This window comes from Aquila chrysaetos, chromosome 25 (assembly GCF_900496995.4).
Source record: "Aquila chrysaetos chrysaetos chromosome 25, bAquChr1.4, whole genome shotgun sequence".
In the NCBI taxonomy this organism is placed as follows: domain Eukaryota; kingdom Metazoa; phylum Chordata; class Aves; order Accipitriformes; family Accipitridae; genus Aquila; species Aquila chrysaetos.
The window spans coordinates 16,141,463-16,157,458 of NC_044028.1; the positions used below are offsets into that span (position 1 = coordinate 16,141,463).

General features: G+C 35.6%; 1 protein-coding gene across 7 annotated transcripts in view; it reads right to left on the reverse strand.

Annotated features, from left to right (window-relative positions):
• Positions 1-15,996, reverse strand: part of RBFOX1 (RNA binding fox-1 homolog 1) — a 1,358,224-nt gene that overhangs the window by 1,184,700 nt on the left and 157,528 nt on the right. For 6 of the 7 annotated variants that reach the window (XM_030002529.1, XM_030002523.1, XM_030002528.1 and 3 more), the window contains exon 2: positions 15,033-15,092. The exons of the other annotated variant lie outside the window; for it this stretch is intronic. In XM_030002529.1, the coding sequence (XP_029858389.1) occupies positions 15,033-15,092 (60 nt within the window). The remainder of the gene's footprint in view (positions 1-15,032; positions 15,093-15,996) is intronic. 7 annotated transcript variants of the gene reach the window in all.

Below are 15,996 nucleotides of genomic sequence, written 5' to 3' on the forward strand. Positions count from 1 at the left end.
TTTCTCTAGAAATACTGACAACAATCCAAATGGGCAGATGCATGTTTGGAATATATACTCATACAGCTCAAAAGTCCTTTGAAAGCTTGGTGTTGCAGGTGAAACAAAAAGGCAAAGCCTAATTTAGAGTACTTGTGCATTTTGTGTTATTTTAAGCCTAGGGTAAATTATCTCAACTGCTAATAGGGCTTTACTGCATCAGAGGTTCAGCAAAAGATTAACAAACTTTTTTTTCCTTTTTATGGGCTACCATTCCTACACGGAAAGCCTTTCAAGCATGTTGGGTGACAAGGCTGGGGAAACAGCTCCATAGTGTAGCGTGGCCAGGGAGAACCCCTTGGAGAAGCATATCTGAATAGAGTAGCTGGTACAATCTGCAAAGCAGGTGAGACAGACACTTGGGACTTAATAGTTTACCAGTAGTTTATGGACCATAGTTTTAGAAGTCCTGAAGTGATTTAAGCACCATGACAGTGTCACATGTCCACATAAACTACAAACATTCTACAAAATATGATTTATTTGCTTCATAAAGTACAACTTCTTTAAACTCCTCAACAATCATAATATCACAATACCTATTGAAGAGGAAATAGTAATCCAAATAACTAGTGGCTTGCGCATTTCAGTGTGAAATATAATCTTTGAAGTGCCTAAGTTCTGAAAGCAACTGTTTGTATTGTTAGAGGGGTTGTCTAAGATAACATATAAGCATGAAGTATTACATGGTGCTGGAAGAATACAGTGTTCCATGTTATAATTGTAATTTCCTAACTTCACACATGTGTTTGTAATAGAGCAAATCTTTAGAAAAGATTATCTGTAGTTCTTGCTGTGAAAATAGTACTTTACGAAAGCCAAAAAAGAGACCGACCTGAGTAGCCTAATATATATACAATTACCAATTCTAAAGTCTAAATTCACCTGCCTGTCCACTTCCAAACACTGAAGGATGCATGACTAATGCTGTGGACACATTCACACACACAGGACTCCAACCTCAGAAGCTGCTGATGGATGTTTGCATCAAGGTTTTCATTTCAATATCACATTCTAAATGCTCGCTATTCTACAGTATTGCTCTTATCCCCTTTTAAAACGAATCAACCTTAATCTTTTGATTTCAATTATACGATTTTATGTACTTCTGATAGAAAACATCATAAAAAAAAAATTCCCCAAACTCCTTACATACCATATTTCTAAATTTTGAATTGCTCTTTAGTATTCTGCTATAAGACTGGTTCAGCCATCATTAGTGTATTTCACTGTTTGTGCTTTGTATATCCACAGAGTGTTTTCCTAGTATTATCAAAGCACTCTTGTTACCGAGTAATTTCAATGAGTCAATATTCACCAGCAGTTTGAAACAGCAGGGACTCAAAGCCTGAGGAGGGCAAACTCTTATCACAGTATCTTTCTTGATTTATTGGAACACAGATGTCATAAACAGGACCCACACTTCATAAAAAGGAGCAAGGTACTTTTGTATGTACCCTATGATCCTAGAAAACACAAGCTCCAGAGGCTTTTGAAACAGAAGGCCATTGAGAGGAAAGACTGTCTCAGCTGAAGGTTAACTACATGCACAACACGCACCAGCAATGTTTGTGGCTCTTGGACTCAATCCTAAACCTTCAAAGTTTTATATAAATACAGAATATTCTAAGTGTCCTAAAAAGCTCTTTAAAAAGATACACGACCCACACATAGTCTTTGTGTAGCATGAAAGAGCATGGTCACATTCAGAAAAGAAGTTCTTGCATTAGCAATGTTTTGTTTGGCCAAAAAGAAGAAATACACTCCTCCTTCCTTGTTACATTTATGTGATTTCTTAATCGTAAGACAGTATGATGGGCTGTACTGATGGCACTTAGCATTAAGACATTACCCAACATAAAGAAATAAATGCCCTATAAAATCATCAGGTACAAGTTTTTACAAATCAAGAGACAAAAATCTTCAATCCTCCATTCCAGTTAATCCTACCTTGAACTAGTATTCCTGAATAAAATGGGGCAAGAGAAATACCACTGAAAAATAAATCTTCCAGCACTTTTAGGTGGATTGGACAAGACTGAGAAGACTACAGAATAACTAAAAAAGGGGCAAAAAAAAAGTAGATGAATGAAATGTGCATGAGTATGTTTCCCAGTCCTTATTAGTTCTGCAGCAATTTTTCAAAATGCTGTTGACACCGTAATAGTCCCCAGAGAGAACATGTTAACTAAAGGGATAGTAGCTTCGTTTATCAACAGTGGGACAGCAAATCTGCCTATAGAAGTTACGCCAACCTGCTAATACAGCTAATCAGGAACTGCTAAAATCAAGCTATGATATAAGAAGTCAAGGTCAAATTGCAGGATTTTACTATAAGTACTGGGGATTTCAGAGTTGCTCATTCTAGAGAGTACGTTCTACAAGACTACAATGCACAGCCAAACTTGGGGTTGAACAGACAAAAAAAAAAATACTCTAACAGTGTGAAATAGGTAAACATTTTTCTTTGAGATACCTGAGCTCCCCTGTCCCATCCTGGAAAAATAAAGGAAACTTAAAATGTTTTGTCCACAAAGATTGCATGATGGCATAGAGATCCTCTGTTACAGTTGAAGTGGGAAGAGATGTTAAAATACTATGTTTTCACACATAGAACTTGAACTTCAGGTAGCCAACTTCCTTTTAAAAGTACAGTTCCTGTACTTAATTCAGGAATTAAAAAAATAAAGTCCTCTGATAATTCCATATTAAAAAAAAAATAAAAAATAAAAATCACAAGCAGAGGGAATCAGGTGAAAGGGCACCAATAGGTGAGAACAGGACCTCTGTAAGTATACTTCATTTATACTATTCTCTTTCAGTTATATTATTCATACTGGGAAGAAAGTAAAATAGAAATTTCCTTGTTTTGACAGGGCATATAAAACCTAGGCCTTTGCAAACACAGTTAAACATTTTCTTGCTTTTGGTTTTGGTTGTATTGGTTTGTACGTGCAGATAAGCATTTTGAAGTCTATCAGCCAGACCAAGCGGAGTCTTTGTTAACCCAACATCTATGACAAAACCTTCTCTGTTTATGTCTCACATTTGAAAAGGAAACATGGGAATTTAACTACATTCACAGGCATCTTACAAGTTGTGATGTGTTTTCCTTTTTCAAAAACCTAAATTATGCCATTTGCTTTACTAATCATTTTTTACCTGCTTTCCATTTATTCTATTCATTTAGGAAGATGTGCTACGTAGACTTCCAGTTACCTCTATATAGGGAGTTCCTGCTAATGATTGGCGTTTTTGTGCAGCGGGTTTTGTCTTGCAATACATACACAATTGGTAATAGAATATTTCACCTCATTCTTTATATATTTGTCAGCTTCCTAAACAGAGGCAATCAATTAATTCCACTCTCTTCTCCCACTCTGCGCAACTTTTCAGAGTGACCTGTGATAATTAATTCTGGCAAATGATATCTTTTGGACTTGTATACTGCAGAGCACCATACCATCTACTCCACACTGTGATGGGTTAGTCAAAACATCACGTAGAAATTGGATTCACTGTGAAATTAGTTGCGCAGCAGCTCAGAAAATGCTAATAATACACAGATAATACGAGGATTTGCAGAAAATACTGATACTGTATTCTGACTAGCAAGCAGAACTTCATTCTGAAGCCTGCAGATCTAGAGCTCCTGCTAGAAGAGTAAATACATATGCATTAACACATTACATGGGTAAATCCAGAACCCTGGGACCAGCATATTAAAAGCAGTAGCATAAGGGCTCTCCCTCCTCAGATTTTGTTGTTAGTTTGGGCTCATGGGCCCTTATACCTTTTACTATGAAAAATACACTTCCAACTTACTGTTAAAGGGGAAAGAAATCAAGCATGGAAAGCTGCCTTTCATTGCTTCATAAACTAAGACCATAACTTACTCATCTGTTTTGTTTTGTTCAAAAAGCACTTCATAAGACAGTCCTTCAAGGAAAGGAGAAACGTTTAGAAATGGAGAACCGTGGGCAGAGGGAAAAAAAAACCGTCACAAGCACACTTTAACAAAGACCATGAACCTAAAGCAAGATGGACATATCTTAGGCCCTTACTAAGTCTTTACAGAGATAAAATGTTGAAGTAACAGCCCTTTTCATTGATACAAAAATACTATTCATGTACATGAATATTAGTGAAGAGAAGAGAAATGCAGTTTGCCTGTGTATCAAATGGCTTGAGTGGACAGAACACTGAGATGTAAACACATCTGAGACTAGACAGTCAGTTAATGGTTTTCTCATGAAGAATACTTTTGCTTTTTGTAACCCACTATCATAACTTAAAGGGTTACCTGGTTCACAGGTGTATAGAGATGGCAACCATAGGTTTGTAGGATTCCATAATACACAAGGACATGGAGGCTTTATCCACTAAACTCCTCTACTTTATTACAGATTAGCACCAATACCACAAAAATAACCAATCACTTCAGTGTGAGCCGTGATAGTTCCTTGAATAGTTTTAATCAAAACTTTGAAAAGGCCAGCAACAATTTAGTGAAATATTTTCATAAAACAAAACAACAAAACACTGGCTGCACTTGCACAAAGCACAGTTGCATAGCTGCAATAAATTACTTCTTTTGTTATGATGTTTTTCCTATGGCATATAAAAGCTGCCTTATTTGTAAAGAGCATTAAAAGGCCACTGGCTACATCCTAGCATAGAGGATATTCAAACATGCCTGACTTCCACTTAACTTTTTAATCACAGAATATAGGAGATATGTATGTGGCAATGGTTCTGCCCCAGTTCTTTCAAGTGAATAAACGTACTCTTAACTGAGAAAAAGCTATGTCAGTTCAGGGCCAAAGGAATTCACAAAGCCATATTTAGACCTCAGGGGAAAAAGATAAAAAGACTCCTAAAATTAACATCAATAGCAAGCACAGAGTGTAATCTTAAAATATTTTTAAGGTATTAGGGATATAACATCTGAAGGCTACAAATGCATCTTTCACAAATACTTCATACAAATTAGCATCTGCTGTTGCAGTTATTCACTAAAAGCATGCACAAAAGGGTGATTTGACATACACAGGTAGTTTAACAAAAACATGGCTTCTACTCTTCATAATATATTTAAATATTTACTCCCAATGATTAAGACACACTTAAGGCAGACATACAGTGAAATTTCACCCACTCCAGTAAGATACTATCAATACTGCTGGACTGAGCTTTTGTACTTGACCTTGGACTGTAACAAATAGAAGTCCTGTAGTTCTGCAGAGAGCATATAAAGCAGTTCCCTTGAAAAGAAGCTAGAGAGGCATCATTAGATATTTTCCATGCCTACGGAAATTCTGTGATTTAAGCACTACGTTATCATATTGTGAATGTTTGTATCATCTGTCATTGGGTGAAGATTCACAGAACAATCTCTCAGAGTTAAAATATCTTGCCAAGCTGTAACCCCTCCAGCCCTGTTGCAGTTCTGCAGCTGTTTAACAGCCTATGGGGAAGTTACCTTCTAGGTGGATCAGGATGCTGTTTGTTAGCTGCTCTACAAGAGGAAAAGCAAATAGACCCACTTAAATTCTGATATTAGGAGAAATAATGTCACCATATTTTTATCTGGTGAGCTCTTTTCTGTCCATAATTTTATACATATAAAAATTCAATAGACTAAAAACATACTTCAGAAGATACAGATGGTCTTCTGCCTTTAAATACAGTGGTCTAAACAGTGTATTTTTGCATGGAGTTTGATTTGAAACAGCAGAAAACAGCCAGAAAACGGGAAATATTTATAAAGAATTGAAAATGTTTGTGTTTTTTTGTAGTACCTTTCAAGACTGTCAAAGCATTGATGCTTCCCTCCTGATTAAGGTAAATAACTATTATAATTTTATTGGTAAATAAATTTAAATTTAAAAATACCAGTTCTACTTTCTGTATTAAAAAAATATTTAAACAGTATTATTTGACTGAAAGGGCAAAAACTTGTTTTGCAAGCTTAAAAAGATAATTTGACTTAGTTAACTTTAACTTTTACACTTGCACTCAACCAATGAGCCAAGGGGTAAGATTACCCACAGTATGTGATGCTAACAGGAGTTCAATCTGATATTTATTATTTATCCCAGTATTCTGTAGGAATTAATTCATTCAAGAAGAAAACAGGCATTATGAATATTAGAACAGATCTTCAACAGCACAGATATTTATGTCACTCAAGGTAACAGAGAAGATCTTTAATTGTGAGGCAATAAGTTGTCATTTTTTTTCCCCTAAGTATTACTCTTCCACACTGATGCTCTTTATCTCAAAAATTCCGTTTCACTGATTCAGACCTAAAACACTGCTCACTTTGCAGGTCGGATTCAGCATAAGCTTGTTTTATCACGACACACTACTTCTCTAAGTGGGTAATTCTGCTTCTGGTTTTCAGTCTCATTTCACTGGTGTACACCACTTTTTTTGAAACTCCTTTGTCAATCATTTTTGTTTTACTAGTTGTTTGGGGTTTTTTTTTAAATATTCATTTTGGGTTTAGACCTATTGCCTAATTGTAGGCAATGAATTTTCCAGCAGTATTAGATTCATGATTCCATTGAGCAAAAATTTTTTTGAAACTGGTATTTTAAGCTTTCTTGGAGATATTGTAAAAGAACTTCACCATTTATTGCTGCTATTAAGGTGTTTATGGATAAGATTCCAATCTCTCTTAAGTCCTAGTTCCTTGCATTCATTCCAGTGTCTCACATTTTGTTGCTACACTGATGAAGTGTTTTATTAATGGAGATTGAATAACAAACACCTACACTCTGGCAGAGCCACTTCAGGCCTCACAGTTTTTCTTTTCTCTTTACTGGTACTTTCGCACATTTGTTTACCATATTTCAGATGCTTGAGGCCTTGATAACATCATTATAGAAACGTTTAATCAAACCCAGTTTACTCTGACAATATTTGGCATTAGTAACAGCTATAACTCACTATAAACATTAAATTGGCAAGCTTACTTAAAACATGAGATTTTTCAGTGGCTTTTAAATAATCCAAAATCATGTGGCATACAACAGGTATTTGGATACATACTGTAATTCTGAATAATTCTACCATGACTTGTTGTATACAAATAAGAATCAGCAGATTTCTTCCAATGTTATATATAAATATAAAATAAAACAGTAGCTACTTAGAAAACTTGTATATTCCCCAAGTAGGCAGAAGCCCCATTCAACTGAATGATCAAAAAACAGAATTAAAGATACTGCAGATGCCAAAAAGATGTGCAGGTTCAAAACATGTTTAGAGAAAATCTTAGGAAAAATGTTTATTACAGGTTATTAAAGGAAAAATTGGAGACTCCCTTAACAAGCCATTATATCTAAGTCATAAGTTTAGGAGAAGTTTAGGAACACATTAAAGATTATTGCACATCTGCTTGTTCTTATGATACCTGTAACTGGCCATATTAGAATAAAACATCATGCACAATAGTCTCACCAAGTATAACCATTGTCGTGCTCTTAACAACACTTCTATCTTTACTTAGGCAGGAAATTACTGGTAGCTTTCTTAGGATGTAAATTGGAAAACACTGATGAGTAACATGCAGAATTTACAATTGCTTCAATTACTCTCATAAACCCTTCCTTTTTAAAAAAATTCTATGCTACAGGATTGCTTTTGGGAGCTTATTTCTTCCTGCCTTCTTTTTAATACTATTCTGCATTAAATGGATGTTTAGCTATTTCCTCAGAAGCAAATCTATTTCTCAACATATACGCTTCCTTCATAGCTCCCGTGGAACTACATGAACAGTCAAGGGAAGAGAGGATCAATATTTTTAACAGAAATCAAAAAGCAAGTGTCTTCCCTTACAAGTAATAAAACTAACACAGTCTATTTTCAGCCATTTGGTCTTTAACCTAAATACAGACTGCCAGAATCTCCAAAAATGGTAACTGCAAGTTAAATTGGTTTAATTTTTTGCACGTAATTTGTATTTGTCAAACTCATTTACATGCAAAAACATATTATATGTGTCTGTTCAAACAGGTACAGCAAAATCCTTATTCTGGGTCTGACAGATTACTGCTAAAATGCTAGCCTATTATGAAATGCTTTGATCTTTCTCAAATGGACTGTTCACATCCTTCAGATTAAGAATATCTTCAAGTACTCTGTGATATGAGGACATTTATGAAATCACTTCTTCAGTTTGTTCACCTTTTGTAAACAGTCACTCTTTTTGAGAAACACAGTTAGTATAAGAACATTCTGTTTAGTAAATAAGATGATAGCAATCGCGGACAGTTTCAGAGAGGTACCTGACATGTTCTGGACTTTGTCGACTTGAACTCTTAGATGTCAAAATTATATCCTGTAAAACCTGGTATCATTTGACACTGATAAATATGTGGACATTTTCCTTGCACACTCATGCTAATATGGCCAAGACAACAGTGTTCAATGCGCGCTCTCATGTAACCCACTATAAGGATAATTTCTGGAACAAAATGAAAGTATATCAGACATGAGTTTCCCAGAATGCAGTAAGACAGCATCCTCCAAACCAGATTTGGCTCTCTCTGGGGAAACCAGATGTCTATTGCCAGCAAAAGACATGCACTATTCAACATAGTCTATTACTTAAATAGTAGGTACCTAATTTCAATCTCTGACAAATTGGTGCTTTCCCAGTAAAAGAAAATAACTGTCCTGACAATAAACCCCAGACATTTTATGTACCTGATATTTCTAAGCAGCAATGGAATAAAAAAAATCTTTCTTCCTTCCAATAAGGAACAGAAAAAAATATGCAAATGCTCACAAGTTTCATTTTATCTGTTCTTTTTTTTAAAGAAAAAATTTACATGTTCTATATATTCAAAATAGTTTCTCTTCTACCATTATTACATACATTCTCTGCCAGGTAAGAGCAGAACTGCTGAAATACTACTCCACCAAATTCACCAAGAAACACATTTAATGCTTACCAGGGAGACTAGATTATGTGGGAGTCAGCAGTGGCAGTATTTGCCTTTGCAAAGCAAAACCAGAAGCAAGCATAGGAACTGAGTACCACTGTCCCACATTTAATATAGTAGAAGTTGAATCTAGTACAAAACATTTTTCCAGGAAAACAACTTCTGAGTAACACGTTGATGGCTGTACTTCTGCTCTGAAGTACAATCTTTGAATCCTCAAAGAGGAGAAAAAGTTTCTGTAAATACAGATTGTGAACTACAGTTTCCTACAAATTGTCACTAGATGGCATCTTGTCATCACACTTTAAATCTCAGAGTTCATCACCGTCATTCCCCTGTGACAGAAAATACTAAACAGAAAGTGTCCTGATGAGATTTCAGTTCACTGTAATATGTAAAATCCTGGTTTTGCCATAATGCAATACACGCTGTCCTACTGGAGTCACTTCAAAATTAGCAAGAACTTACTGCTCAGAAGTTGGCTCTTAATACACATTGCAACGCATCTCTAAAAGTGATAGCAAAACTATTAAGAGTTAAAAGGGGCTGTTGTGGGGGGAGTAGGCTGTTTGTGGGTTGGGGTTTTTTTTTTTTTCTAATTTATATTTCTCATCCACCGGAATTCTCAAAAGTTTTTATTGCTGGCTTTTAGAAGCATGTTTTCTGGTCTTGTTTTTGTTTTTTTAAAAATTCTGGGGTTTGATACTTTACAAACATTGTTAATATGAACAGAATGCAAAAGAAAACCAAAAGAAAATATTAACTGAGCTATAAATACTTTTTATATTAATGATGCATTGATTTATTTGCCTCTAAGAGAACGATAAAAGCATGAAAATGAACGGTATGCAATTCTCGTAACACAGCTAAATAGAATTTATTTGATGGGCAGCTATACAATAGTTAGAATCTTGCTTGTGCAAATATTTATGCAAATCAATAATTTTATTCATTTGTTTTCCAGTAGCACATTTTTGCAATTCCTGACTGAAAACCAAGCAAAAGAAAAAGATTCAAAGGGAAAGCTGGGCAAAATTATCGCATTTCTTTAGTTTCACTCAAATTATATAAGCAGATATTTACAGAACTGCTATATGAAATGCATATTTATACCCTATTTATTACAGTCTCTTGCATTCCATCTATGGGACACACTCCACCCCACAATTTAGTAACTGCTAGCAGTGAAAAACATCAACTTCTATACAGCTTTCATGCAGACACAGCCTTTTCCTGCTTATTCTTAGATTGTGAGTATGCTCACAAACTCCTTCCTGAAACTCTGTTAAATCCCAGTATTTAGAGCTACCAAAAAATTGAATATTGCTAACAGCGAAGTAATTTGTTTTTCTCCTTTGCTTATTCTGCATTTCCTTTTAAAAGAACTCTGCTTCAATTCAATTAAACCATAGGGTGGCTTCCTTAATCTTCCAAGTAGAAGAGGTGTGCGACCAAACTTGACTGAGTGCCTTCAAACATCAGTTTGGCTTATCCTTCATGAGTAACAACGCAAAGAAAAACTTACATAGACACTCACTCTATTCAGAAATGTCCTCTTCATTGGATACGTCTTCCCTCTATGTATTGAGCTGCTCTCCAACCCCAGCTTTTCTTTCCACACCTGAACTGTTAATATTCAAGAAGATGCAAGGATCTTCTTACAAACTACCTGGCATTTCAGCAGCTCTCGAGATTTACCTGCTTGTTAGCATTTGAATCTCCAGCTATTGAAAATTTCTTATTCTTATTTTATTTAGACTGACTTTTAACTCCTTGGCTAAAGCAGAGAAGCAGAAGGATCTCTGATAGTGAAAGGCAGTCAGGCTTCTGAGAGAACAAGGCATTGCTTAGTATCATCTCTACTGCTAGCCAAGATGACACCAAACTTTAATCAATGAAGAATCAAAATGTCAACCTACTTATCCTAGAGATCTGCTTTTCTAAGAAAAATAAAACACCTACAACTTCATAGACATCCACACCATTACCACTCCAGGCAAGGCTAACCCCTGATAACAAACATTCAGCAAGTATGCACCTAATTTAATACAACACACAAGTCATAACCTGGTGGAAGAGGAAGAGAGTATCAATACATTACAGGAGTTTGAATGTAAGAATAACTGGTTTGTCTTCATTTTCTTTATCATTAAATAACATTTATAATTTGAGGTTTTCCTCTATACAACCTATAATAGTAACACTATCTCATCATCGAAATTATATTGGTTTATTTTCAAGGAGACTATTTCCGGTTAAGATGGACTGCAACCTCTAGCCATTGGGTCAACTCATCTGATGTGATTAAAAAACCACGGCCATGTACAATAATAATGAGCAATAACACTGTAAATAAATGAAGATTTAAGGAATAAAAGTCAAGGTTCTTTAACTTTTCTTATCTGCTGTGGATTAACACAGCTATAGATCTCATGTGCCTGGATACTCAAAAGCAGCCAGACCTTGTAATGTAAAACTTGACAAAATCTTCCCACATTAGGCATTCTCAGGTAACATTTAGACCTCATTCTGAATTCAATTCACATGCAGTGAAACCCATAAAACACTGCCAGATCTGCATGATAGAGCTGCAAAGAATTTTCCTATATTTTGCAGCAGTTCTACATATTAGGTTGAGAATTTAAAAAAAAAAAAATTACCAATATTTTCCCCAGATCTTTTTATTCTCACCAGTTAGATCAGTTCTACAGTATCATTTGAGTTATCTGTACAACATACTTTCCCTTCTCCCCTGCGCAGAAGACTCTCCCCTCCCGCCCAACATATTATCCAAATGCTCTGTGATAATGCTTAGGGAGGTGTTGTTTTTAATTTCAATTCTATTCTCGTCCGTGGTAGTGACAGATTTATTTGATTATTTTTTTTTTTTAAAGAATGCTGGTGCTAAGATACATTCCATTCAATAGAAATCTAAAATTTAAAGAAATCCACTTTTTTGCAAGCCATTATCTCCAGTTAATAGATATCTCTCCCAAAGCAGCAGTAGAGATAAGGTAACTTCAGGTAGCTAGCACATTTCTATTCAGATCACAAGCAGCAATTCTTGCAGCAATTTTATTTCTCAGCAAAAATCATTATTGTCCCTACTGAATTACACTGAAAAGTCCTATTTTACTCCCAGTAACTTTTCTCAACATCTCTTGATTAAAAAGAGTACATGGCATTTGTTATCAAATATCAATATATAGACAAGAATTTGAGAAATGGAGACTGGGGAAAAAACAAAGCCATTTTAGAAAATGTAAACTTTTAAATAAGCAGGTATAAGATTTTAAGGTAGCCTGGGAGAAGAGTATGAAACTGCAAATAAGAGTACAGCACTTAAAGGAAGCTGTAAGAAAAAGGACAAAAATGGCAGAAACCTAGCCCAAATACAGCCCTCTAGATTCTGGCAGCCAGTCACTTGACAACTTCCTAAAGCTCCCCAATAGTAATTTCTTCAGTTAGATTTTCTTAGCTCCACAGGTATAACTGATTGCTTGGTGAGATTTAAGAACAAAAGAACAGTTTTAAAAGGCACAATCACTCAGCTTAATGAAAACATCTTGAATTATTTAACAAACAATCTATTAAGCAGCTATACCTATCAAGAAACATGAAGTTTGATAGCTCTGATTCATCACCGAGTTACCACTGTAGTTTTATATCACTGTAACTCCAGCCATTTCAATAGAGTCTCAATTATGTAACACAGAGGTAAATTCAGTCTGTGAGTTTGAGCTGCATTAGACTTTCATATAGGATCTGTCACTAAGAGCAGGAAAAGCAGCCAACAATTATTAAGGAAAAAAAAAAAAAAAAAAAAAACCCAAACAAACAAACAAATCTGGAAATAAGCCTTTCAAGGCTCTGGAACTGGGGCATTACTTAGTAATTCATTCTTGGCTCCATTTGAATTCTCTCATCTGTCAAGTCTCCTTTTATTACCAGATTGTTCTATAAGCAATGATCTGGCAACACATTTGAAAAATCTATGTATTCTTTCTCATCCATCACAACAAACAATTTTCCAAGCAACAACAGAGACAGTGCAATTTCAAGAGAAATAAGCTCAACTTTTAACTCATTTTTTTATGCCATGGTTGTGTTACATCAGAAGTATCATGGAAAACATGAAACCTTTTTCTCTTCCTATCACAACCCTCTTCAGTAGATCAAAATACATTGCTAAACTTGCCTTTATCACTCTTCCCCTCACCCAAAAATCAACAAAAAAGCAATAAAAGGTGTAAGATACTGAGGCTCAAGCAAGACAACTGAAATCCCTTTTTTTTTTTTTTTTTTAAGGCAGTAGTTTGAAGTTTGAGGACATCTTCTTACAGGCAACAGCAACCAAAGGATTCAATCATAAAGTAAAAAAAAATAATAATAAAAAAAAAAAATTAGAACGTCCAGGTTAAGTTTGGCCAACAAATTCTGTAAAGTCCCCAGCCCTTCCCACCCCCCCTTTTTTTTTTTAGAGGCATCTTTTCAACATAAACTGACAGCAGACCATTTTCTATTTTAGAAAATACATTCAGCCAGAAAATCACTATATCATTCTTCAAAACATTCATTTTTATCTCATACAAACCTAATTTCAATGCAAATATATGAAGCTCAAAACCAAGTTTCTAAAAATAAACCTTCACCTCTCACATTATTTTACAAGTTAACTTTTGACAAACTAACAGAAAGGCTGCAACTTTTCAGTAGCTATTAAAGCTTTCAAAAGCTGTTCTAGTAGGAAGTTACCAGTGTCAGGGCAGAAAGAATTATTGAAAGAAGATATTGTTTCAAAACTTAGTATACGGGATAAGAAAGGATTCTGTCAAATCATCATAAGACAAAATAAAAATCTTTTGTATGTATTTTGATCTTTCAAGATATTTTTATATTTACATTAATATGACTAAGCAGTTTCAAAAGGCAGTGATTTCAAACTGAAAGACAGTGTTTATTTGGAAAAAGTCCAACCACCTCCTTCTTTCAAGGAACTTTTAATGTTTAAGGTTCATGTTTAAACTTGCATTAATCATGCCTGCAAACAAGAAAAAAGGGTTTGTCAAACACTTGAAATATTGTGTATTTCCTTATTCTGATGTAAATCCACATTCCTACAACCTCAAGTCTGAAGGGATACAATTTAGATAATCAGAAGAAAAAAATAACCACAAAAAAATCAAATGTACATAGAGTGACATAATGTCAATTACTGGCATCATCCAACCAGAGACACTTGAAGAGGCACTATGGCACGATGTTAGTGTTTTAGAGAGACAAAAAGAGATTAAAGGGACTTGACCGCAACAAATGATGACCTTTTAGTGACATCAGAGTTGAATATCATCAGCACCTTTGTAAATCAGGCCCATAACACCTTAGCATAAACTTATTTTATGGTACCCTTATTTCCTGCCAAGTGATATGGAAGAGAAAGAAGGATAGGTGCAGTACAGAGACAGACTAGATTATTTCTATCCTTTAAGCCAGTATAAGGTAGTTGTTCTTGGTCCAGTCCTGCTCAGTTTTGAAGCAAACAGTGGTATTACTCTTGTGAACACTTTGGTCTTGCATGCCACTGAACTTGTCCAAACTTTTGTTTTCTTTTTTTGTATCTACCCTCAGCTAGGGACATCATTACAATATGAAATTCCAGGGGGGCTTGCAGTTGTGTCCCACCCTACAATTTACTGAGATGCTATCCTCCTCTGCACAACACTGAGGCACAACCTGAAGCCAAGTCTGTATGTTGGTATGATACAGTTGGTAGCACACAAGATAGATTCACTGGGCTATTAATGAACTTACACTGCAATTACTCTAATCAGTTTTATTCAGTTTGGTAGGACAGGTCTTTGCTATACTATATATTTGAGTATTAAGGAGCATTTAAGCAAATTCAAGTACAGTCACTTCAAAAGCAGCAAGCTGTCACAGGTAAAAATTGGTTCCAGTGACTGATGACTGAAACAATACAAAAGAAGATCTAAAGTAAGTTACAGAATCTAATCTATTCAGCAAAATGCTTCTACTTACTGGACCTTGTGGACTGTTCTTGGCACTGGAAACCAGAGTCATAACATCAGATTTATAGTCCTGAAAAGAGAGGAGGGAGGGGCGTCGATCAGATTAAACGGAATAGTTTGCACTTTACGTAACAGGAATAAAGATCAACATTGAACACCACAATAAGTAGGCTCAGAGGAGCCATTAGTAAAACACTTGATTACAGATTTTCATTGCTATTCATCTTATGCATTAGACCCTCTTTACTAAATTATACACCTTTTTGGTTTTCCTATAATGGTCCCCAAGGTGGCTGGTATTCTTATCCCTATTTTAGAAGAGTGTGGGTGGGAAGGACAGGATGATGGTACAGCGATTGCCTTTCAGAAGCTCAGTCAAGAAGTGCAGTACACTTCCTGAACTAGGTCTGCACAGTCTCACCATGAAAGTTTGGATGACAGTTCCTCAGCTGCCTAAAATTCTCTTGGCATCTTACACAAAATGACTCTATTGGACCCTCGTTTATTTGCCTGCTTGGCAAAAGCCATATAATGTTGTTGCAAACCACTATAGCATAGGCTGAGCAGGCAGGCAGGATCATGGCTACACTGGCGTGCTCAGCAGGCAGGCTCGTGGCTCTGCTGGCTCATCATGCTTGCAGAAGGTCTATGTTTGGGTCCACCCTAAAGCAATGTAAAATTCCTAGTTTTCTATCCCTCCTGAAGCTTCTCCTACATCCAAACAGGCATTCCACAAATGTGGAGACAAAGCAGTTTGGGGCTTGGGCACATCTTCTGAAGGCTTTACAGTTAACAGCTGAAGAGACCAGAATGCAGGAAATAAAAAAAAAATTAAAAGGTTAAAAAAAAAAAAAAAAAAAAGAGTACTACTGTAGTACAGGTAGTGTGAGGATAAGCTGACTGTGCTGCTGTTACTACAATACAGAAACAAAGGCTTAGAGGTTTTTAAATAGGTGATAGAAGTGCCACCATAT